This window comes from Mus caroli, chromosome 6 (assembly GCF_900094665.2).
Source record: "Mus caroli chromosome 6, CAROLI_EIJ_v1.1, whole genome shotgun sequence".
Taxonomy (NCBI): Eukaryota; Metazoa; Chordata; class Mammalia; order Rodentia; family Muridae; genus Mus; species Mus caroli.
Genome location: NC_034575.1, coordinates 22,600,017 through 22,623,739, shown reverse-complemented (window position 1 = coordinate 22,623,739; position 23,723 = coordinate 22,600,017). Strand labels below are relative to the sequence as shown.

The 23,723-nt window shown below is 37.9% G+C and overlaps 1 protein-coding gene across 8 annotated transcripts in view; it reads left to right on the top strand.

Moving 5' to 3' along the window:
• The window catches only part of Grm8 (glutamate metabotropic receptor 8), an 835,456-nt gene that overhangs the window by 354,676 nt on the left and 457,057 nt on the right, over positions 1–23,723 (top strand). For 7 of the 8 annotated variants that reach the window (XM_029478898.1, XM_029478896.1, XM_029478897.1 and 4 more), the window contains 3 exons: positions 18,838–18,973; positions 19,844–19,998; positions 21,080–21,217. In XM_029478898.1, the coding sequence (XP_029334758.1) occupies positions 18,838–18,973; positions 19,844–19,998; positions 21,080–21,217 (429 nt within the window). Of the gene's footprint in view, positions 1–11,516; positions 11,633–18,837; positions 18,974–19,843; positions 19,999–21,079; positions 21,218–23,723 lie in introns of those variants that run through there. The other variant, XM_029478900.1, reaches the window with a different exon arrangement.

The window sequence follows — 23,723 nt, the reverse complement described above, 5'->3', positions numbered from 1 at the left end:
AGGAAAATGAGTTTGATTCAGGAGTCACTTCCTGAATGGAAATTGTAGAAATTATATTACAGAAGTGTACATGACAACAAATTATTTTCCCTTTGTCTGAGGATTTTCTTTTTTAGTTTAGATGATGAAAGTGTTAAAAGCTTCACTTTTTTCTAAGAATCCCCAAAATAATATAATTAGTATAATATACAATATAATAATTCAAAATATTATAACATGCTATCTATAGTTTTAGTCTTCTCTCATACATACATATATTGCCTATCAAATATACTTCATATATTTATATGTTTTCATATAAACATATATGTATGTATATATGTATATATATATATATACATATATATTTATATATAGGCTTTCATGAAGTATATTTGATAGGCAATCCATAAATTATGCAGTTTTGAACTGGTGTGCCCACTTACAGAATTTATAATAACAGGAGCACATTTTTTAAAACTTAGAGGTTTTGCTGTGTTGCAACATTAAACTAAGGCCATTTGAGATGGAGATAACTGCTTGGTTGGTTATGATTAGCATTTATTAAAACCAGCTGGAGTCCTTGGTGCTTAGAATTCACACTTTGCTATTTCCTATTCAAGGAACCGTTTTAAGGGCTAATGATGTGCTCAGTATTTCTCCAGGTGAATTGTTTCTTCCCTTTAATACATAAATGCAGGGTATTTATTATAGTATATTAAATTTATTAACGACAATTACTTTTAAATGAGGGATGCCATGCATGTCTATTGGAAATAGATGTTTGCCCTATTTCTGAATGTTAAATTAATCAAAAGGGTTTTATTTTGAAGTGTTTTCAGACAGGTGAGCACGGCTTATGTCAAGGTACCATATGCAGTGACTCTGTCCATGTATTTCCAAGTTCACTGGCTGGTTTCCAACACTTGATTCTGTGTCTGTAAGATGCAGTGTACTGTAGTGAACATTTCTCACACCAAGTCTGCCAAACACTGTACTTGTTGGCATGGTATATTGTTCATTCTGATCTCCTTAAGACTGGAAGATGCATGCTATTTATTTTTTAAACTTTAGAATCCAACATAGTACTCAGAGTGTATGTCATGCTAAGTTAATATCCTCTGTGTGGTTGTAAATATGCTTGCATTTATGGGTAGGACCTACAGGATATTGGTGGATACAAGTTCTTCTCAAACTGAGCTAGCTCTAAAACATTTTTGTTGAGTTTATAAAATTTTGGCATTCAAATTTTAACTTTCTTACCCACCAATGCTGTGTTTAATTATATGTACCAAAACAGATGCAATGGCCATAGAGACAATTATTGAGAGATAATAGCAGAGTGCAGTGCCTATACTTCGCTATTAGGATGAAGTTTGTGAGGTATGCATTTGACAAAGCTAGCTGTGGGGTTTTGTGTGGTTTCTTGTAAAAGGAGGAAATGTCTACCCACTTCTTTGGAGCACTGGGGAATTATAAAAGAGAAGAGAGATACAATAACATGAGGAACTAGTATTTCCTATTCCAAGACATTATTTTTCATTTGTCCTGAAATGAATCTTTTTAAGAAGAAAATAATAGAGTTAATATGTTTAGGGTGGGATGTCGTGTATCTCAAGCTACTAATTACTGGCTATTTTAGATAAGACATGGTCCAGAACTTATTTTTCACAAGTATCCTTTAAAAGAATGACATTTCCAGACATTTGTTATCTAAAACATTCCATTAACTCTTTTCTCCTTAGTGTTGTTTGAACCCAAGACATTCTCCACGTAACTATATATTTAACTCTTTCATTTCACAGTTTTAAACATAGAGGAACTCCTGCAGTAGAAAATAGTCTTAACATTGCCAAGAGTAATCCTTCAAGTTGCTTGAGCATTGGTTGAAAAATAGAATTTTTGTGCCTATGTTAGTTCCACTTCCTTTGTCACCTCTATACACTGGTCACAGTAGGAGCCTGCTTTTAAAGCTGCTTAGCTAAAGAGATAATTGATCTCTCTAGTCTTGGTCCCTTCTTCCTTAAATTGGACATGTCATCTCCTCTTTATGTGTGTACTGAAATAATTCCTTGAACAAAAACCACAGGTTGAAAGCCAGTATAGAGTTGTGATGAGAACTAGTAGAAAATGCAGCCTGATACAAATGGAGAATGCTCATATATATGATCTCTCATCCTTCTGCTGTGGTGCTATTACAGTGTCCTATTTGGTATTGGTGGGGCGATTAGGTGTGTGTGTGTGTGTGTGTGTGTGTGTGTGTGTGTGTGTGTGTGTGTGTATGTGACATGGGCATGCTTATCTATGTATTAGATCAGTTCACGGTATGGTGGAGCTGTGTGCCTTTTTTATTTATTTCCCCACCCACCCCCATACCCAATGAATGACCATAGCATCAAGCCTCACCAGGCCCCAGCAACACTCTGGTAATGAGGACTCTTGTGATAGCAGAGTCTTTTGCAAATTGTTCACTGATATTATCCCTTGTCTAAAAGTATTTGACATGCATCAGACACAAAATATTTGTCAATTTACTGAGGACAACCAGAGATGATTAATATCTTTCTCCCCCCCCCTTTTAACCTACCTGATAGAATTATGTGATGGATTTCTAACTAAGCCACTAATTCTGAGGTAGACATAGTGCAAAGTCTAATGTTTTTCCTTTAAATCCAGAATGGATGAGAAATTTAAGTAATGTTCATTTTTGATTCAGTACTGTCTTTGGCATAATGATTTTCCTGGGCAATGGGCTGGAAAATGTGAACTTTCTCTTCCCTGGGCCTGTTCATATTGGGCACTTGAGCATGTAAGAAGTTTGAGGCCATCCTGTCAGATTTTTGGCCTCAGTGTTTGGAGCCCTAGTTCACAATGACACAAAACCAACTGTGCAAAACCAACATTTCAAAATATGCTCTTCAAGTACTTTATATAAAAAGAAAAGCACACATCACATTAACAGAACTCATTTTAACTTAATTAAATGGTTTGGTTTGAGCTGTTCTTACCTCACACAGATTGGATTGTTCTTCTGTGAGAACTTCAGGGCTCTTTTTCTTCTCCCTTCCTCTTTCTCATCTTCTCATCCATTCCTCCACACCATAACTTACTCAGCATCATATAGTTTGACCATAGAGAAGAGATATGCAGGTGGCACTGTACTCTTCTATTCATTGAGCTCTGTGATATTCTGTCATATTGACCTGGTACAAACACTGCTTTTTGGAGTCTGATTTATTCCAATTTGCCTCCATACTAAACTGTCAATGGAGGGAGACATGGAGACTGGTAGTAGCAGGGCCCTTTGGGTTTGTTCTTTTTATAATGGAGTGTCCCCACTGCTATCATGTAGGGCATCTTTGGGGGTGCTCATGCTAGGTTCATGCCTTGTCTACACAGGGAGTTTCTTCTTTTACAACACTGCTTCTTGGGGAATCACTTAAGACTCAAGGGTGGAATTTCATGGAAGAAGGAGAAAAGTGCATGGGGCAGAGAGAGAGGAAAAGGAGAGGGAGAGGAGAATAGACTTAGGTGCAATTTTGCTCTTTTAATCCATGTTAGTAAAGATAGCACTTTCCTTTCACAGTGATGTGTGAGATAAATCTTCCCTCTCGCCAAGTGCATTTTGAGCTGACAAACTTCCACAGTTTCTTCATGCTGTGCACTCTCCTGCTAAGTCCCAGTTGTACATCACATGAGGAGGTGAAAATATTGTTACAAGAGGTGTGATTACACTTATTTGAACCCTAGAAGGAATTTTACACAATTCCCACTAAAGGACCAATTACAGCATGTCAAATTGTTATTTTATTTACTTCTTCAGAAAGGTAGACTGAAATGGTGGCATGGGTATTTAGGGTGGAATTTATGTGCTTCTATTGTTTTTTAAAAATGAAAAAAGAGCAGAATTGGCATTGTGAGTTGGTCATTTATACAAATAAATAATAGTTGAATGACTATCATATTTTGTTAGATTCTTAAAACATACTTTATAACTACCAGTAATTTCTTATTGCCATACTCACCAGTAATTTAAAACTGACAGCCTTCTTAGGCTGAAAAAGTGATCATTTTCTTTGCATATTTGTTTATGCCCTCCAGACAGTTTGCCATATAGATTCCTCAAGTTGTATCATCCAACTGATTTTGGTGGTGCATGCCTGAAATCCTAGTACTTACAAGGCAAAAGCATAAGGATTGGAAGTTGAAGATTTTTCTTTTTACATAGTGGGTTTAATGCTAGCCTGGACCATGGGAGACACTGTCTTGAAAAGTGTTATACAACCAGAAACTTGCTCATCTTCATAGGATTTAGTTTGATAGAAATTATGAGTTAACTTGGTCTGTTGTCACAAAACACAATGGTGGTTGTGTTGTTTTATTTTAAAAATTACATTTGGTATTTGTAAGTAATTTCATACTAAGAACTTAATCCTCAATTCCCATCACAGTTGGAACTTGGTATTGTGCATTGTTTTTTTTTTCTCCCACATACTATACCATTAATAGAGATTTGTATCTCTATTTAAAATAAGCAATATCTAAAACCAAACCTTTATCCCTTCAGATTGTTTTAACAAAACTTCTCTATTAGAATACCTGGAAGTTTTATGGTCTTAATTCTCTTATCTATGATGGTTACAATTTCAGTTTTGTGTGGTTTGTAGAGATTGCTTTTCTTTGTACAGTAACTCTCTTTTGGAAGAAGATTTTTAACATTAAACAATAAAATTTTGTTAACAACTTGATGCTTACTATAATTTAAAAGATATAGCATCTTCATTTGTCTTTACATTTTGATTTGTATCTGTGGTGAATCAGGCTTCAAGATCACCAATCAATAAGGCACCTCTTGTTCCTGCTTCTGAGACTTCTGTAGTTAAACAGCTGTTATCTTTCAGTCTCTTGACGAATTTCCTGGGCTGCCAAGTTCAGACTCCCATACATACACCTTTACCCATTCCATAATGGCCTGTATATAATGATTAATTGTAATTGTGAGTGTCCTCCAGATAAGTAAGTAGACTAACCCACATGCATGCATATACCTAAAGGATTTATTATCAGGTACTTGGTTATATGGTTATATAAACTTGGGAAGTCTCCTATCTGTCAGTTGAAAGTCAGAGACCCAGCAAAACCTATAATGTAGCTCTAAGGCCTGAGAACCAGTAGTCCTCAGAGCAGAAGGCCAATGTTCCAGTCCAAGCTGTCAACCCGAATCAATTCCACCGTGCTCCACACGTTTACTTCAGCCTGGCCCTCAGTGGATTGCATGATGGCAGCGCACACTGGGGAGAACCACCTGCTTTCCACAAAATTCCTGTAGGAATACCCATAAATAATGTTTAACTAGTTGTGTGGACATCCCATGGCTTCCTCAAGTTGACCCAGAAAACTAATCGCCTTGATTTACATGGAGCTTTAAATAGCCTGGCCTCAGTGACTTGTTTCAAAATTTATTATCTCCTCATAATTCCCTTTGGTATTAGGAACTTGTCACTGGACTGCAGCAAGTTAGTCTTTTTCACTGACCAGTCCTGGGTCTTCTGTAAGGCCAGGGTGGTTTACATGTCTTTTAAACTCATTTTGAATGTTTAAATTCTGTAGCTCCTAACTTGAAGCAGCATTATCTCAGCACTCCAGATTCAAGCTCCTAATAAGCTGCAGCAAGCGTTTCTTTAATTTTACCAATCCTAAGAAATTATTTCAATCCTTTCATTCATTCATGAATATAAAAAATAATTGAAGTATTGTGTTAATCCTCTCCACAAATGGGTAGAATGTATCACAGTCTACTCGCTGGGTTGTCTTTAATTTGCACTCAAGAGAAACCATGTGAGGAAAAGGCTGGAATGATTCTGCAGGAACATTTTTGTGAAAGGACCTAACATAAGAGCAAGTATGGCTGAATAGCAATACTTGTCTTGTACCTCTTCATTTGTCACTTGATTCATCTGAAAGTTGTCTTGAGAAAAATCATACACCATACAGATCCTTAGTGAGGAACACATTTCTTCTGCTACCGTTGCAGGGCATGGCTATCTAGCAACTGACAAAGTCTTGTGCTTTGCTAATGCATCTTGGTGTACAGTCTGTATGATGATATTTTACACCCAGTATTACTGGTACTAAAAAAAAAAAAAAAGAAAAAAAAAAAAGAAAAGAATCCTGTGTGTATTCCTTACAAATTCCAGGTTCCTGGATATTATAATTTGCTTTCTTGTTTAAATTTTCTCTTTCATCAATACATTTCATAAGCTGCTTTTAGCTAGTTTATGTCCTTTCCAAAATTTAAATTAAATTCTTTAAGAGATTTTTTTTTACATGAATACATTAATCATGGAACTTATACCCCTCCCTGCTTCCTCTCCAACTCTCCTATGACCCTCACTTCCTTTAAAATTTATGATCTATTCTTTAATTACTATTGCCCCCCCCCACACACACACACAATCTTGTGAGTGCATTTAGTGTTGCTCATATGGATATGTGTCTAAGGTTGATCACTCAGGAGTAGATCACCTATCCCGGTTTCATCCTTGGAGAACACAGTTGCACTTTCTCTCAGTTGCCATTAATTGCCTGTAATTCTTTCTTTGGTTGCAATGAATTTGAGATTTCTCTGAGTTTATGAGAGTATGTAACCTGGAGTAACCCATTTATAGCTTGTGACAGTATTTCTCGTCTACTTTTCCTTCGGCCAGGTCTTGGGGTCTTTTTCTCCATCGTTGTTCTGGTTTCATAGAGTCAATGTGAGGACCAGGAAAGGAACCTTTTTCTTTGGCACTCAGAACCTACACAGTTTAATGGCCATTAGTGGATTGTAGTGGATTGTCATATTATCATACCACTTGGATTGTTTTCTCAGACTCTGAGTACTTAACCCGAGCCAGTTCTGCATAGGCTTTCAGTGCACAGAGATGTATCATCCTTTTCACAGCTCCAAGGATGCACCTTAGGAGTCATGGTCTGGACTCTCAGATTGAGAAGTCACAGCTCTTCCTCCACAAACATACCTGAAGCCCAATATGTGTATTATAGACAACTGAATAGAGAGGAGGAGCTATTGCATACAGCTGAACTAGTGGGTGGGTTTACATTCTATGATTGCTAGTTTCAGGTCAACTTGATACAAGCTAGAGTCCTATGGTAGGAGAGAAGTTCAACTGAGAAAATGCTTTCATAAGATCTGGCTGTAGGTAATTTTCTTAACTAGTAATTAATGGGAGGTATGGGGCTGCTCATTTTGGATGGTACCATCTCTGGGCTGATGGTCCTGGGTTTCTAAAAAAGGAGGCTGAAAAAGCCATGGGCAGCAAGCCAGTAAGCAGCACCATAAATGGACTCTGCATTAGTTCCTGCCTCCAGTATCCTGCCTCCAGTATCCTGCCTCCAGTATCCTGGTGAATTGTAAATATGGGATTATGAGTGAAAGAAACTCTTTCCTCCCCAGGTTGCTTTTGGAGCTGGTGTCTCATCACAGTAACAGTAATAGTAACTAAGACAATACAGATAAACAGGTTTGTGCTAGACATTTGGATAATGGGACAATCCCTATAGGGTAGCAGTTTTAAAGCTATAAATATTTGAGGGAAGGAAGCTATGTTGGACATTTTCTTCACACACTATCAATATTTACACTCAGATCCTAGAGGGAAGACTTTGACATTCCCCCCGAGCCTTACCCCACAGTGGGTGGAAAGCTTAGCCATTCCCAAGGGACTGAGGATAGATAAAGACACTGACACGAGCCATGGTCCCTGACAGGACCATATCAATAGCATGCATTCACTCAGGGTTTTCTTTGCTTTCCACACAAAGCATTAGGAGTATGGGGAGAGTAGAAATATCCTTTCATAGTTTTGTTTCTTATCACAGCACCTCTGAAGGACTAGGTGGCTGGCTGCCACCACAGTTTACCATGTCATCATGGATCCTTAGAGACTTTGTCTGAATCTTCATGGACCCCTGGGTAGCTGGGTGGATCCCAACAGTGGCAGGCACAGTTTATTCTAGACTGTCCCAGTATCCATTCTGCAGTGATACAGAGACAAGCAGTGGTTCCTGCAAACTTTTACATGAAAGGATATGATTGTTTCTATAACTTTTCTATCTATAGCTTGCACCATTAATACTTTGTATGGTATTTTTGTTTGCAATGCTATCATTATTTTAAAAAGTTGGAATTTAATTAGAATTTTTATTACATTTATTATTTTATTTAGTGTGTGTATGTGTGTGTGTGTGTGTGTGTGTGTGTGTGTGTGTGTGTGTGTGTGTGTGTGCCGGTGTTTTGCATGAGCATNTGTGTGTGTGTGTGTGTGTGTGTGTGTGTGTGTGTGTGTGTGTGTGTGTGTGCCGGTGTTTTGCATGAGCATCAATTAGAGAACAATTTGTTGGAGTCAGTTCTCTTCTCTCATCCTGTAAGTCCTAGTGTCTGAATTTAGGATGTCAGACTTGGCACTGAGAGCCTTTACAAGTTGAACCATCTCATCAACCCCTAATTTTAAATCTAAATCCATGACCTCCTTTTACACTCTTCCTTTGAAAGGGGATTCATATTATTGTGGTCAGGTTATCTCTTCTCTTAATGTGAAATATAGTCATTCCATTCCTTGGTATAGGCTAGTGAACAAATGTTCCTCCTTATAACTTTGGATATTTGATGGTGCAACACAAAGAACGAGGACTGGTTGAAAAAATCAGATCTGTTGAAAACTCCGTGACTTAGATCTGAACATCAAACATCCTTTCAGTGGGGATAATGGTACTTGACTGTCTGATGATGATCAGTATTGAATGTAGTAATGCACTGCATTCTTGAGAACTTTAACTTTCTTATTGGGTCCCCACCATATCCTTGGGGGATGTTATGACCTCATTCTCAAGGTCACACAAGACCTACTCTTAAGTCTGCTGATGGCAGGTTCGTTTACTTTCCTGTACCAAATCAATGCACACAAACCTTTCATCTCCCAGGCCTGAGATAGCAGACCACTTACCTATGAGTCTCGGCTTTCTTGAGAAGTAATAACAATGGCATTGCTTGCAAATGTGGCCTCATATCAATATGATAAACTACAATGCCACTTTACAGATAATTGAACCAAGGTCTAGGCAGGTTTCTAATCCATGATATCCTGGTAAAAAAACAATGTGGGAACCCTGAGTCTATTTCAATGCAAAGTCCTCTACCTTACCAAGGTCTCTATTTTATTTTCATTTCTATTATTGTGACATGTTTTTGACCATATGTTTATATGTATCCAATCATTTCTTTGCCTGGCTGAGGGGGGCCTATGAAAGTAGAACTATCTCTATTTTTCTATCTCAAAGCTGTCAATCACATACCCTACATTTATTCATCCAGTAAGTGTCTGTTGAAATGACTGTGTACTAAGCAAGGCAAAGGCATTAGGGTTATTGTGATGAGTGGAAGGGGAAGGATTCAGTGGTTGTAGTGTTCTAGTGGAAGGAGGGAGAAGGAAAATAATATATCTTGCAGTAAATGTGATTGCTGCAGTACACAAATGCAGTCAGAGACAATGGACCAAGTCCTCTGAAGACACACATTTATAGAAATGATTGGGAAGCATTGAGTACAAAATGACTATAATGCTGAAGTTTAAGTCAATTCTATAAGTTGCCAGAGCTCTAAGCATCTTAATTAAGTTCTTAATACCCAATAGAAGTGCTGTATTTATGTATCTACCAGTTAGATTTACCAGGGATAACCTGCTGGTTTTTTTAATGAGAATTTAAATTTGCTTTATCTTATTCATCAGTGATCTGCAGCCACCAAAACCATTATGTTACAGGTAGAGTAACATAATGGACGGGCATGATGAGGGCAGTCTAGACTAAAATTGTTCTGGCTCTGAGCTGGCACTTCAGTCTTTAGCAGGATATTGATGCTCCTGTTTCTGTTTCCCTGCCAGACAAGTAGTGATAACAGCACCCTTGGGGGGTGGGGGCTGCTGTTAGGTGTGGTGATGGAATCTCAGAGTGGACAAGAGTGGAGAGGAGTGATGACTAACAGTGTGCTTGCATTGCATGTCTTTAATTATTGTTACATAATGACAAAGAGAAAGATGATACAAGTGGCAAAAAATCAGTCAAGAGACTCTGGAAAACAGTTATAAACTCCTCTATCACAGTTTGTTTGTTTGTTTGTTTGCTTGCTTTGGTTCTACATGCTAAGCTTTAAAACTCTCTGTTGAAGCACTGGGTGTGTAGGAAAGTAAAGGTAATGTCGCCTGAATCCCAACCCACTAGAGGCTTCTCAGAGTGATATATAAGAGCATAGATGCAATGGGGAAAGCCTTTCAGGAGAGGCCCCATCCCTTCCTCACAGAGGTTTAAATTAAGGTAGTTATTATTGAAAGTAAAAACCTATAGTGAGTGTTATGTGGGAAAAGCATCTTTGATTAGGACTGATTATTTGACTGAATTTTACTTCCTTTTTAAATAAATTAAAATTATTTAAATAATTCTATTAATAATTGGTTTTAATGTAAAATCAGTGGACCACCTGGGCTATGTTTCCCATTTTTTTCCTGTGGAAATTGGAAATTCCCAGTGGGATTGTTTCCCAATTTTTTCTGTGTTTTGATAGATCTCTTGTGCTATTCATCAGCGCTGTCCTCATGTCTGACTCTTGTATGCACATCTTGTCTCTTAGCTAATTGATGGAACTGTGGAGTGTAGGCAATTTTTGAGTCTCTGTATAGCTCCCGAAACAGCAGAACATGAGTGCCTATGAATGGATTATCTGTCTGTCTTTTTGAATGGTATAGAAATAAAAAGTGTGAATGAGTTTCAAGGCTAAGGAAGGCATTCTAATCTTCTAATGCAAATAACTCGAGAAGCAGTCACCATATAACTTAATAAAATATCCATATGGTATGAAATATCAATATGCCTAGTCCAGTGGATTTTTTTCCAAAGGTATTGGTTCATCTGAAATTGATTCAATATGTACCATCTCCCAGAAAAACAAAACAAAACAAAACAAAACAAAACAAAACAAATTGGTCAGATTGACAAGTACAAGGCAAGGGACATAATTTGAAAAAGAAGTGAAGTGGATATGTCCTTTGTTAAAATCTACCTTAGCTAGCTCAGCTTTGTATAAACAAAAATCTCTACTAGGTCCTCAGTGAATAAGTCAGCCACTGAATTCAGACCAAACTACATGTGAGGAATGCTTCCCCTGAAATAATTTTAATGAAAAAATTGCAACTGCCGTTTCTCCTGGCTCTGGAGTACGTGGTTGTCTCAGAAAGATGCTCAGGATATAACAAGTCTTTAACGCTTAAGTAGTACTTTAGTAATTGTGGCAGTTTAATTAAAAGGGCCAGCATTGTCTGAAGCAGCCACTCTTGAAGAGTTGTCATAGTTTCGTGTTGCCCTTTGGTGGTTACCTCATGTTGTCACTCAGCCACTGCTGATTTTTAACAAAATTATAGTTTTTTTGCATTCCTCTAGGCCTGGTTCCAAATGTTTCTCAAAACGTGATCTTCGTTCCTAGCCTCTCACAGACTCTATCCAGAAGACGAAGGAGTTTGTTCAGATACCCCCCCCCCCACCGGCTTCCTGTTCTCTTTGCTGATCCCAATAGCAATTCCTACTCTCAATACTGGACAGAATGGTAACTGAATTTCCCTTTCATTCTCCTTAGCCCTAGAAATACCCTTTTAGCCCAATGGATGTTTCCGTTGTATTTTGAAGACAGTGGCCTCGAGTGAAAATTATCCATTTCTCTTCACATACCTGACAGTCTTCTTGTATTTCCCTCATGTTTAATCCTGTCACCGTGACCAACCCCATGCAAGTGGCTTCCTTTTGATTCACTATTTGCATCACACCAACACGAAGCATCACTGATCATAGTTCAGAACTCCTGCCAGAGCTCTGTCATTCCTGTGTGGAGTGGAATGTCCTTACTCATTCTTCCCCATCATGTATTCTGATAACCACCTCCATGGGATTTCTGAATCCATTCTTTTAGTTTTTATAATTAACATTTGTTTGTTTGTTTGTTTGTTTGTTTGTTTTTAACTTATTCAGTTTACATCCCACTCACTTCCTGCTTCCGGTCACCCTCTCCAACAATCCTCCCCCTTAGCCCTCCTCTTGACCTCTGAGCAGGTGGGGCCTCTCTGGGTATTCTTCCTCCCATCACCAATCCTGGCACTTCAAGTCTCTGCAAGGCTAGGAGCTTCCTCTCCCACTGGGGCCAAACAAGGCAGCCCAGCTAGTAGAACATATCCCACATACAGGAAACAGCTTTTAGGATAGTTCCTTTTCAGTTGTTCAGGACCCACATGAAGACCAAGCTGCACACCTGCTACATATGAGCAGTAAGGCCTTGGTTCAGCCTGTGTGTGTTCTTTGGTTGGTGTTTCAGACTCAGAGAGCCCAGAGGGTCCAGGTCAGTTGACTCTGTTGGTCTTCCTGTGGAGTTCCTATCCCCTTTAAGGCCCTCAATCCTTCCTCCTCTTCTTCTGTAAGAGTTCCCAAGCCCCATCCACTGTTTGGCTGTGGGTGTCTGCACCTGTCTAAGTTAGATGCTGGGTTGAGTCTCTCAGAGGACAACTTCCTTCTGTCTGCCAGCATAACAATGCATCATTAATAGTATTAAGAATTGAGGGCTGGTGAGATGGCTCAGCGGTTAAGAGCGCTGACTGCTCTTCCAAAGGTCCTGAGTTCAAATCCCAGCAACCACATGGTGGCTCACAACCATCCGTAATGAAATCTGATGCTCTCTTCTGGAGTGTATGAAGACAGCTACAGTGTACTTACATATAATAAATAAATAAATAAATAAATAAATAAATAAATAAATAAATAAATAAATAATAAAAAAAGAATTGATGCTTGCCCATGGGATGGGTCTCAAGGCCCATTATTCTTCGGCCATTCCCTCAGTCTCTGTTCTACCCTCATGCCTGTATTTCTTGTGGAGAGGATAAATTTTGGATTGAAAATTCTGTGGGTGGGTTGGTGTCCCTATCACTCCACTGGGGTTCCTGCCTAGCTACAGGAGGGTGGTCTCTTCAGGTTCCATATTCCTAATATAGTGAGTAACAGCTAAGCTCACATTCAATGATTCTCAGATACCTCACTTATTCCATGTCTGTCTCATCCTGAAGATGGCCCCCACCTCCTTACCCCTTACTCCTTAACTTATGGAAATCAGTTACAGATTTCCATACATTTTCATGGCCATCTAGCCATTTTTCTTGTCCTTCCCCACACCTGATTGTAAACCCCTATTCCCCTCCCTCCCAATACTCTCCCTTTTCCTGCATCTTATGACCATTTTATTCCCCATTCTAAGTGAGAATCTGTCCTTTGTTTTCTTCTTTGTATTGTTTTCTTTGTTTCTAACTGATCGATTTTAACCCTGATTTTGATTATTTCATTCCTTCTAGTTCTCTTTGGTCTTCTTCTTCTTCTTCTTCTTCTTCTTCTTCTTCTTCTTCTTCTTCTTCTTCTTCTTCTTCTTCTTCTTCTTCTTCTTCTTCTTCTTTTTCTAGAGCTTTCAGGTGTACTTTAAAATTGCTGATATGAGAACTTTCTCATTTCTTTATGGAGGCACTTAATGAACTTTCCTCTTAGTAGTGCTTTCATTGTGACCCATATATTTGGGTATGCTGTACCTCCATTTTCATTGAATTCTAGAAAGTCCTTAATTTCTTTCTTTCTTTTTTCCTTGACTCAGAGATCATTGTGTAGAGAGTTGTTCAATTTCCATGACTGTGTAGACTTTCCAGTGTTTCTGTTGTGGTTGAAGTCCAGCTTTAATCCATGGTGGTCTGATAAGATACAGGCATTATTTCAACTTTATTGTATCTGTTGAGGCTGCTTTGTGGCCGACTATATCGTCAATACTGGAGAAGGATCCAGGAGGTCCTAAGAAGATGTATTTTTTTTTTTTTGTATTTGGGTAAAATATTCTATAGGTAACTGTTATGTGCATTTCATTCCTGATGTCAGTTATTTTAATTATTTCTCTACCTAGTGTTTATCTAGATGGCCTATCAAATTTTGAGAATGGGATGTTGAAGTCTTTCACTATCAATGTGTGGGGTTTGATGTGTGATTTAAGCTTTAGTAATGTTTCTTTTACAAATGTGGGTGCCCTTGAGTTTGGGGCACAGATGTTCAGGGTTTTTCCTTTGATGAGTTTGAAGTGTCCTTCTCTGTCTCTTTTCATTAATTTTGGTTGAAAATATATTTTATTAGATATTAGAATGGCTATTCCAGCTTGCTTCTTCTGTCTGTTTTCTTGGAAACCTTTGGTCCAGCCCTTTATTCTGAGGTAATGTCTATCTTTTTGGTTGAGGTATGCTTCTCGTATGTGTCAGAATGTTTTTGCCTCCATTCTGTTAGCCTGTATATTTTTATTGGAGAATTGAGTCCACCAATGTTGAGAGATATTAATGACCAGTGATTGTTATTTCCTGTTATTTTGCTGTTGGTGGTGCTTGTGTGTATGTACTTTCCTTGTTTTTGCTGGTATGGAATTACTTATTTCCTGTGGGTTTTTTTGGATGTAGTTATCCTTCTTGGGTTGAAGTTTTTCTTTAATATTTTCTATAGGACTGGATTTGGGGATAGACATTGTTTGATTTGGATTTGTCTTGCAATATCTTTTTTTTCTCCATCTATGGTGATGGAGCGTTTTGGTGGGTATAATAGTCTAGGTTGGCACCTGTGGTTTTTTTAGAGGTTGCAGAATATCTACTCAGGTCCTTCTAGCTTTTAGAGTCTCTGTTGAGAAGTCGGGTATAATTCTGCTTGGTCTGCCTTTGTATTTTGCCTGATATTTTTTTCCTTATCACTTTTAATATTCTTTTTTTGTTCTGTAGATTTTGTGTTTTGATTAATTTGTGCCAGAAGGATTTTCTTTTCTGGTCCAGTCTAATTAGTATTCTATAAGCTTCTTCTTCTTTTTTTTTTTTTTTTTTTTTTTTTGGGACTTTTTTTTTTTTTTTTTTTATTTTTAATTTTTTTTTTTTTTTTTTTTTTTTTTTTAAAGATTTATTTATTTATTATATGTAAGTACACTGTAGCTGTCTTCAGACATTCCAGAAGAGGGCACCAGATCTCCTTGCGGATGGTTGTGAGCCACCATGTGGTTGCTGGGATTTGAACTCTGGACCTTCGGAAGAGCAGTCGGGTGCTCTTACCCACTGAGCCATCTCACCAGCCCCCTTCTATAAGCTTCTTGTAGGTTTATAGGCATCTCTTTCTTTAAGTTGGGACAGTTTTCTTCTATGATTTTGTTGAGAATATTTTCTGTGCCTTGGAGCTGGGACTCTTCACCTTCTTCTATTCCTATTATTCTTAGGTTAGATCTTTTCGTGATATCCACATTTTCCTCAATGTTTTGTGTCAGGAAATTTTTAGCTTTAACATTTTCTTTGACTCATGCATCAATTTCTTCTATTGTATTGTCTGTGTCTGAGATTCTATCCTCCATCTCTTGTATTCTGTTGGTGATGCTTGCATCTGTTGTTCCTGTTCTCTTCCCCAGATTTTCCACCTGCAGGATTTATTTTCTCAGTTTATGTTTTCTTTATTGCTTCTATTTCTATTTTTGGGTCTTTTACAGTTTTGTTTATTTCCTTCATCTGTTTAACTCTATTTTTCTGTATGTCTTTAAGGAGTGTATTTGTTTCCTCTTTAAAGAACTCTATCTTTGTTGTTATATTTTCCAGTCTTTCTTTAAGAGATTTATTCATTTCTTCTTTACAGACCTCTATCATCTTTATAAGATTAGATATAAGGTCATTTTCTTTTGTTTCAGTTTACTGGATATCCAGGACTTGCTGTGGTGGGGTAGCTGTGCTTTGGAGATGTCATATTTCCTTGGTGCTTGTTGATTGTGTTCTTTTGATGGCCTTTAGTCATATAGATGGCTTTGGTCCCTGGATGTTCTTGTTGTAATAAATATTGGGAGAGGGTGAACCTCAATGGTCCTGGTGTGACAGGCCTCTGATGGAGATCCTTGGGACATATTGTTCAAGACCTGCAGTTCTTTATGTTTCAGGAGCCTCAGTTTCAATGAAGGTGGGTGGAGAGAGGGAGGAGAGTGGATGTCCCCCTGGGTTGGCAGGCTGCTCAGGGCAGCTTGGCTTGGCACAGAGGGCTCAGAGAGCAGGGAAGATGGGTGAGGATGGGAGCTGACCTGTATGGTTCAGGAGTCTGATGGAGAAGAGGTGGCAGGAGAGTAGAACCTGATTCTTTTCTTTTTTCTTTGGGTCTCTCTCCATATCAGTAAATCTGGTCCATTTTCATCCATAAACACATGTTCAGGGAAACAATGTTTCCTATGAGCCATAAAGACTTGGCTTCTCTACTCCTCACTTATTGGTTCTATCAGCTACTTTCTGTCATTCCCTATATTATTCTCTACATATCTTTCATCCTTTGGAAGCCAACTAAATTATACCACTTCAGAGTAGCTTTTCCTGACCACTGTACCAGCCTTTTTCTTCTTTATAGGGCTTGCCTAATTCATAAGCACATACTTCTTTCTATTTGTATGAAGTCTGAATTAATTGTATTTCAAACATCTATGAAGGCAGAGGCCATGTCCATTTTATTGGATATTATATCATCATGCCCTACACATACCTGGAAAATACTGAAACCTTAATAACTATTTGCTGTGTAATTAATTGACCACTATAACTCTTCCTGGTATACCAGTAGGCTGGCTAAGTATAGGCCACAGTATGGCTTGATTCATTGGTGATAAACAGCTCTACTCTTGAATAATATGGTATAAGGTTACAAGTACATTTATACTTCATGGATGACTTTTAATATTTTCAAACATAAAAGAAAATAATCATTGCTTATTGATTATACACATCCATTCCTGCTGAACACATTGGGTCTGGTCACACCATTCAACTGGTCATCTGTTGCTGGGCTCAGTTTTCTTCCTAAAACAAAGCTTATCTCTTTCTGTATTCTTAGCTTTGAATGAATTCTTGTTTATTTCTGGGTAAAATCTAAATTATGTAATGCCTTAGTTCAGTCAAGCTTCTGTAATAAATTACATTGTGCTTATGGCTTATAAACAACAGTTTAAGATCTGGTGCCAGAATGATTGGGTTGTTCTGGTGGCTCATTTCTTGGTTCACAGACAATTGATTTTGTATTGTATTCTCAGATGGGCTGTGGGGAAAGAGAATTCTCTGGTCTCTCATGTTGCTGCTTCCTATTTCTTTTCCCCTTTTCCTATGTCCTTCCTTCTTTCCTTCTTTCCATTCCTTCATTCCTTCATTCTTTCCTGCATTCTTTCTCTTCTTTTCTTCCTTCCTTCCTTCTTTCCTTCTTCCCTTCTCTTTCTTTCCCAGATACCTTCTCTTTCCCTTTTCAACCCCCCTCCCTCATCTTATCTTTAGAATTTAAGAAAGGACCCTAATTCCATGTGTGAGAACTTTATCTTTGTTACTCAGTTTCCTCCCAAAGACCTTGACTCAGTATCCTCATAATAGGGATAAGTTACAATGCATGGATATTTCATATACATCCCTTCACATGGCTGACATATATATCCATGTTCTGAACCTGGCCATTCTTTCCAACTTCAACTTTCCTCTAGGCTGGCAATAAGCTAGGTTCATTCATTCCTTGTACTCTGTTATGAATATCTCACTCTCCCCCACATAATTAGGTGTGTGTTCTTTGAAATCTGGCTATTTCAATCACTCATTTTCTTTCTTCCTTGCTCCCATTGCATGAAGTATTTCTACAATTATTCAGTTTATTACATAAGTGGAAGTTGCAATTTATTATGGTATCGGTCTCCAGATTGTTCAGTATCTCCTAGATTACACAGATTTTTCAGAATCTAAATCATAAGCTAGAATGGCAGCCAAAAATCATTGGGTGACTTTAGTTATTGTCAGTTGTTGGAAGTAAAAATACCTGTGCGTAGTTAAACAGTGTGACAAATGGTGACTTAATTCTCAGCTGACTCAAAACAGTCCATTTAAGCTACAATGCAATAGGAAAACCTATAGCTAATTCTATTTTCTCTTCCAGTGTTAGAATGTGCTTATCTCTGCACCACTGCAATTAGAAAAAAACCTTTCTGCTACATTCTAACCAATCTTGGAGGCAGAATCCTCTATACATCTTTTCTTTGAATCCTTAGTTTTAGGAAAGGATGAAAGGAGAGTCCTGGGTACCTCATCCTTCCACTCTTCCTTTCCTTTCCCCTCCCTTTCTGATTTTGGTTTAAATAGTTATTTTTATTTGTATGATAAAAGCCTATGTAAATGGAGGGATTAAATGTTTGAGTTTTTCTGGATAGTTTTGAAGACTCTGTGTCTCACAACACACTTTGCTGAAGAGTGAAGCAATGTTATTAGCAACAAAACAAAATTACATGCAAATGAGACCTACTAGCAAAGAAAAGCCAAAAAAGGGTCTTGCTATTCAAAAGTAATATCTGACGCAATATAGTCAGAGATTTTATTAATTTTTTCACTCTTATTTACTCTTATAAACAAATTTAAAAGGTCCCTTTCTCCTTCCATCTCTAGGCTTTCTTCACAGGTTACATTTCCTCTCTAAATCATCACTGCTAACACACACACATAGTTTAAATTTTGTGGAAGAAAACTGAACTCATATTGGCATTATTCACTTAGTGCATGCATTATAATAAAAACAGACACAATTACTTTCAATTGGCCAGAATGACAAATGCTTGGAGAAACAGTATTTTGTAGCAAATCATGTGCTTTTATAACGCAATTAACCTCATCAAGGTTTAATTAAATAAATGCTTTTTTCTGAAACAAGTTTTTTTTTCCCCTGAAACAGGTGGTGTTTGCATTGCTCAATCACAGAAAATCCCCCGTGAACCAAGACCTGGAGAATTCGAAAAAATTATCAAACGCCTGCTGGAGACACCTAACGCTCGCGCAGTGATTATGTTTGCCAACGAGGATGACATCAGGTGCTGATTAGTTCCCTGCAGGATGCAGGATCAGATCTGTGCCCCACATCCTTTCCAAACATATTTTATGAGCAGTGTAAAAAGTTGGTGAGATTTCACAGGAATCACTAGATTCCTCTGCACCCACAGACTACCTTCTGCTTCAGACCCAACAGCCTCCTTATGTCTCTGTAGGCAACGCCTACAGGCCTACAGAGCAAAACCTGGGACTGAGTGAAATGAAATGCATCAGAATGAGAGAGGGAGTGAGGAGAACAGGTTAAGGGTTAGCCCAATTAACACATGCTGGAGTCTCTGCTGCATTTCCTTTAGGAGATGATAAGACTCAAGCAATTAGCATGATTGACTAATTGTTTAACAATGACCTATCAAGTGTATTTACCTTTAGAAAACTGGGTGGTCTGATCCACTTTTTTTTGTTTCTATCTCTAAATACCACGAGCTTGATAATTTTAAAAGAAATAGTAAAGGAAGTTTGTTTGGCGATAGAGTGGGTAATTTATAAAGAAAAAATGCTTGTTTGTCTCTTGGCTCTGGAGTCCTAGCTGCTTTCTTGGCAGCTGATGAGGACTTGTCTTCTTTGTGAAAACATGGAGGGCATCATGTGACATATCAGAGAAACATCTCACTCAGGGCTCTGCTCATAAGGGTATTTGTATCATCCTGGGGCCCACAGTCCTGACTTATTCAAATCTAATTTCCCCCCAAGAATCTTCCCACCAAACTATTAACAGATGACTCAGACAATTAAGCTTCCAAGATGCATGAAATTTGGACAACGTACTCGGGCTTCAGCACTGCTGTTATGATATCCATAATTGTAGTCCCTTCCAACAAATATCATATTTTTATTCCATTTTATTCCCATAGGAGGATATTGGAAGCAGCAAAAAAATTAAACCAGAGTGGGCATTTCCTATGGATTGGCTCAGATAGTTGGGGATCCAAAATAGCACCTGTCTATCAGCAGGAGGAGATCGCCGAAGGAGCTGTGACAATTTTGCCCAAAAGAGCATCAATTGATGGTAAGAATGCAATAAAGACAATTCTTTTTATTTATTTATTTATTTATTTATTTATTATAAGTACACTGTAGCTGTCTTCAGACACTCCAGAAGAGGGCGCCAGGACTCGTTACAGATGGTTGTGAGCCACCATGTAGTTGCTGGGATTTGAACTCTGGACCTTCGGAAGAGCAGTCGGGTGCTCTTACCCACTGAGCCATCTCACCAGCCCCAAGACAATTCTTTTCATTCCAGTTGAGTCAAAATTCATAGCTCAGAGGTGAAACTCTTGGTTTGGGTGCTTACAGCTCTGGGTTTGATCTGGAGAGAAAAAAAAAGGAATAAAATATATAAAGTTATAATTTAAATCTCAATTATATTCATCATTGATTTTGAATGAAATATGCACCCCTGTTAGCACAGTAGTCTTTTCCACTATGTAACCATTATATGTTAAAAAATAAACTTTAAAGGTTTTTTTCTTGTTGAAGAGCACTATTATACAATTAGACATTTCCATGACGCTAGTCACTATAGTTGACTTCTGCACACTTTTTATGGATGTTTGTGATGGTTATAGCATTGGAGGGAACTTAGGTGATTAATAAACATGAAATACATTATGCTAATTGACCCTGTGGAAAAATAAATGAAACAAGGAAAATTTGGAGCACAGTTGTATATGGATGGGTTGTTTCTCAAATATCTTCCCAATACTCTTGACAATGACCTAAATTCCTATCTTTAACATTGTCCTTTGGGGTAAGGCATTGTTTTCAGATGTCTTCGCTTAAAGAGGTGGTTAGACTACTTAGCCATAGCTCTATAAGATTGTGACAGCACTGACTGCCTTATTGAATTAGCTGAAAACAAATCATACAGGAGACAAAGACATTGTAGTGGGTTTAGGTGCAGTGGAGTCTGGAGTGTTGATACATGTTAGGAGAGAGAAAATAATTATTCATTTCTTGTATATATCTTTATTATATAACATATTATATGCTATAAATATTGTACAATAAAACACTTCTTCAAAGTTCTGGTGGTATTTTGTCTTGATTTTTAATGAATATTGAAATCATACCTTTTTCCTCTAACATAGGGTTTGACCGATACTTTAGAAGCCGAACTCTTGCCAACAATCGAAGAAATGTGTGGTTTGCAGAATTTTGGGAGGAGAATTTTGGATGCAAATTAGGATCACATGGAAAGAGGAACAGTCATATAAAGAAATGCACAGGTAGACACTCCTATGTCTCTCTTGTTACACTTGTTTTAGCTTTACCTAAGGAAGAAAATGTTTCTCTGTGCCACTAGATGTGGCACATAGGAGATGCTCTGTCTTCTATTGGGAAGAGAGGCCCCTAGGTCTTGCAAACTTAATATGCCCCAGTACAGGGGAACGCCAGGGCCAAGAAGTGGGAGTGGGTGGGTAGGGGAGCAGGGCTGGGGGAGGGTATAGGGAACTTTCGGGATAGCATTTGAAATGTAAATAAAGAAAATATCTAATAAAACAACAACAACAACAAAACAAAACAAGGATGAACATGAGCTCAGCACTCAGTAAACTGAAGATGGCACATTGGTTTTTACACTCCATCAACAACAATTCATCCAAAATGTACCATGTGGGAAGCACTGGGGTATTTCAATTGTATTTGAATAAACTATTTTAAGAGTCTTCTGGGAAAGTAACTTAATGTATTTTATAGGAGGTAGGCAAATGGGCACAGTATCATACTAAATTGATCATAAGTTGCTTGTAAGACAAGTATTTTTCAACTATTAACAATGTGTTCCTCCATTATATTATTAATTTCTGTCATAAGTTATTGCTCCAGCAGCTATGATTTCTGATGCTTTTAGTTTCTATAGCTTGGGTTTCCAATAATCATCATTGAATGTCCCTCTTTGAATGCAAGAATAAAACTATGTTTATTTGCAGACAACAGGATTGTGTTCATAGAAACAGATATGGAACCTTAGCAGTTATTACTAAGCAGTGAATTTAATTGGCTCACAATACAAGGTCAATGTAAATATTTATCTGTAATATAAGTAAGAACTAACACAAGGAATATGATATTTCAAGAGTACTATTGATATCATTATTTAAAAACTTCCCAGAAATCATTAGGGAGAACCATGCCAAAAACTACAATATTTGAACATGATTTTCCCTCTTCACTTATGTTTTGAGATGTCCTAATTCCTATCTACCTCACATCTAGTAATGAAAAGATAAGTGCTATTGAAGACATATAATTAGAAAGAATATAAAGATGCAAAAATTATTACAAAAAAAAATCTTACTTTAGGCTTCCATCCAAGAAGGATGAAAGTGATACAAGAATCATGTTTGTGAATTTACACTTGCATCTTAGGTGACAGGAATTAATTAAGTAAACATGAAAGTGAACCAATACTGATATTGAGACTATTCTAGGAGAAATTGAAGAAAAAAGATTATAAAAGTGAAACAGAATGGAATTGGGAGAGAGGGTAGCAGATTGTGTGGTCCACATAGTATGTGAGTCACATAGCAGTGACATTAGAGAGGAGACCTTGCTGTCATGTGAAGATATCAGTCAGGTAAATACAGGAAAATGGCAGGGTCTAAAGCCAGACTAAACTCTTTTTTTTTGGGGGGGGGGTTGGAAAAAGAAAAAAACCCTCTTGGTTGGCAGCTAGAGTGTAACAATATTACAATTAAAGAGCCATTGATAGCACCTGTCATATAAAAGAAAAGAAAAAAAAAGCTCTTCAATTTCTCCTTAGTTTCCAGAATTGAGGGGTCTGGGATTCATCCCATTCATGGGCCAAGTGACTTGGACCATTCACTCCGAGTAGTTGCTCGGGTAGTGCTTTCAAGAAGTCTTCTAGCAGAAATAAAAGCAGAACAAGAGTTCAGAGGAGTAAGGCAGGCAGGTCTGTGAACTCAGCCGTGGTCCTGGTGATAGGTAGTCACCACCAAGGGCTGCAGGGCACACATAGATACTCTAGGAGGTATTCTTAGTACAGTGATTAGCACTGAAGCAGAGAGATGGAGATCCTACATGGTGAGTCTCTGACAGGGCAGTCTGGGGAAATGGTGGTGGAATTAGCTGACTGAGAAAACATCAGGAAAAAAAATGCTTGGAACTACCTTGGATTTAGTTCTGATACAGCCCATGTAATTCCCCAGTGGGTGGCAACACAAGGTCGAAGACCCTACAGAGACTTCACTAGAAGTTCAAATACAGTGAAATCAGACGCAAGGACAGAAATTCATTTATAGGAGAAAGGGTGAATAATGATAGAAAACTCAAGGGTGGTGTCTGAGTTTTAGTTTCTGTTGTTGTGATAATTCACCGTGACCAAAATCAACTTAGGGAGGACAGGCTCTCTGTTTAAACTTCCATCTCATAGTCCATATGAGTCCATATGAGACATATGGTCCCTGCTGAAGGAAGCCAGGGAAGAGAACTCCAGCAGGAACATGGAGGCAAGAAGTAAAAGAAGACCATGAAGGGATGCTTCTTATTGGCCTCTCCATTTCTTGCTCAGTTTGCTTTCATTAACAACCAAAGACCCTGGGGTGCCCTGGGGTAGCACTACCCACAGCAGGCTAGGTCCTCTAACGCCAATCATTAATCAAAAAATTACTCAACAGACTTGCCTACAGGTCTATCTGATGAAAACGTTTTCTTTTTTTTGTTTTTTTTTTTTATTTTTAATATTTTTATTACATATTTTCCTCAATTACA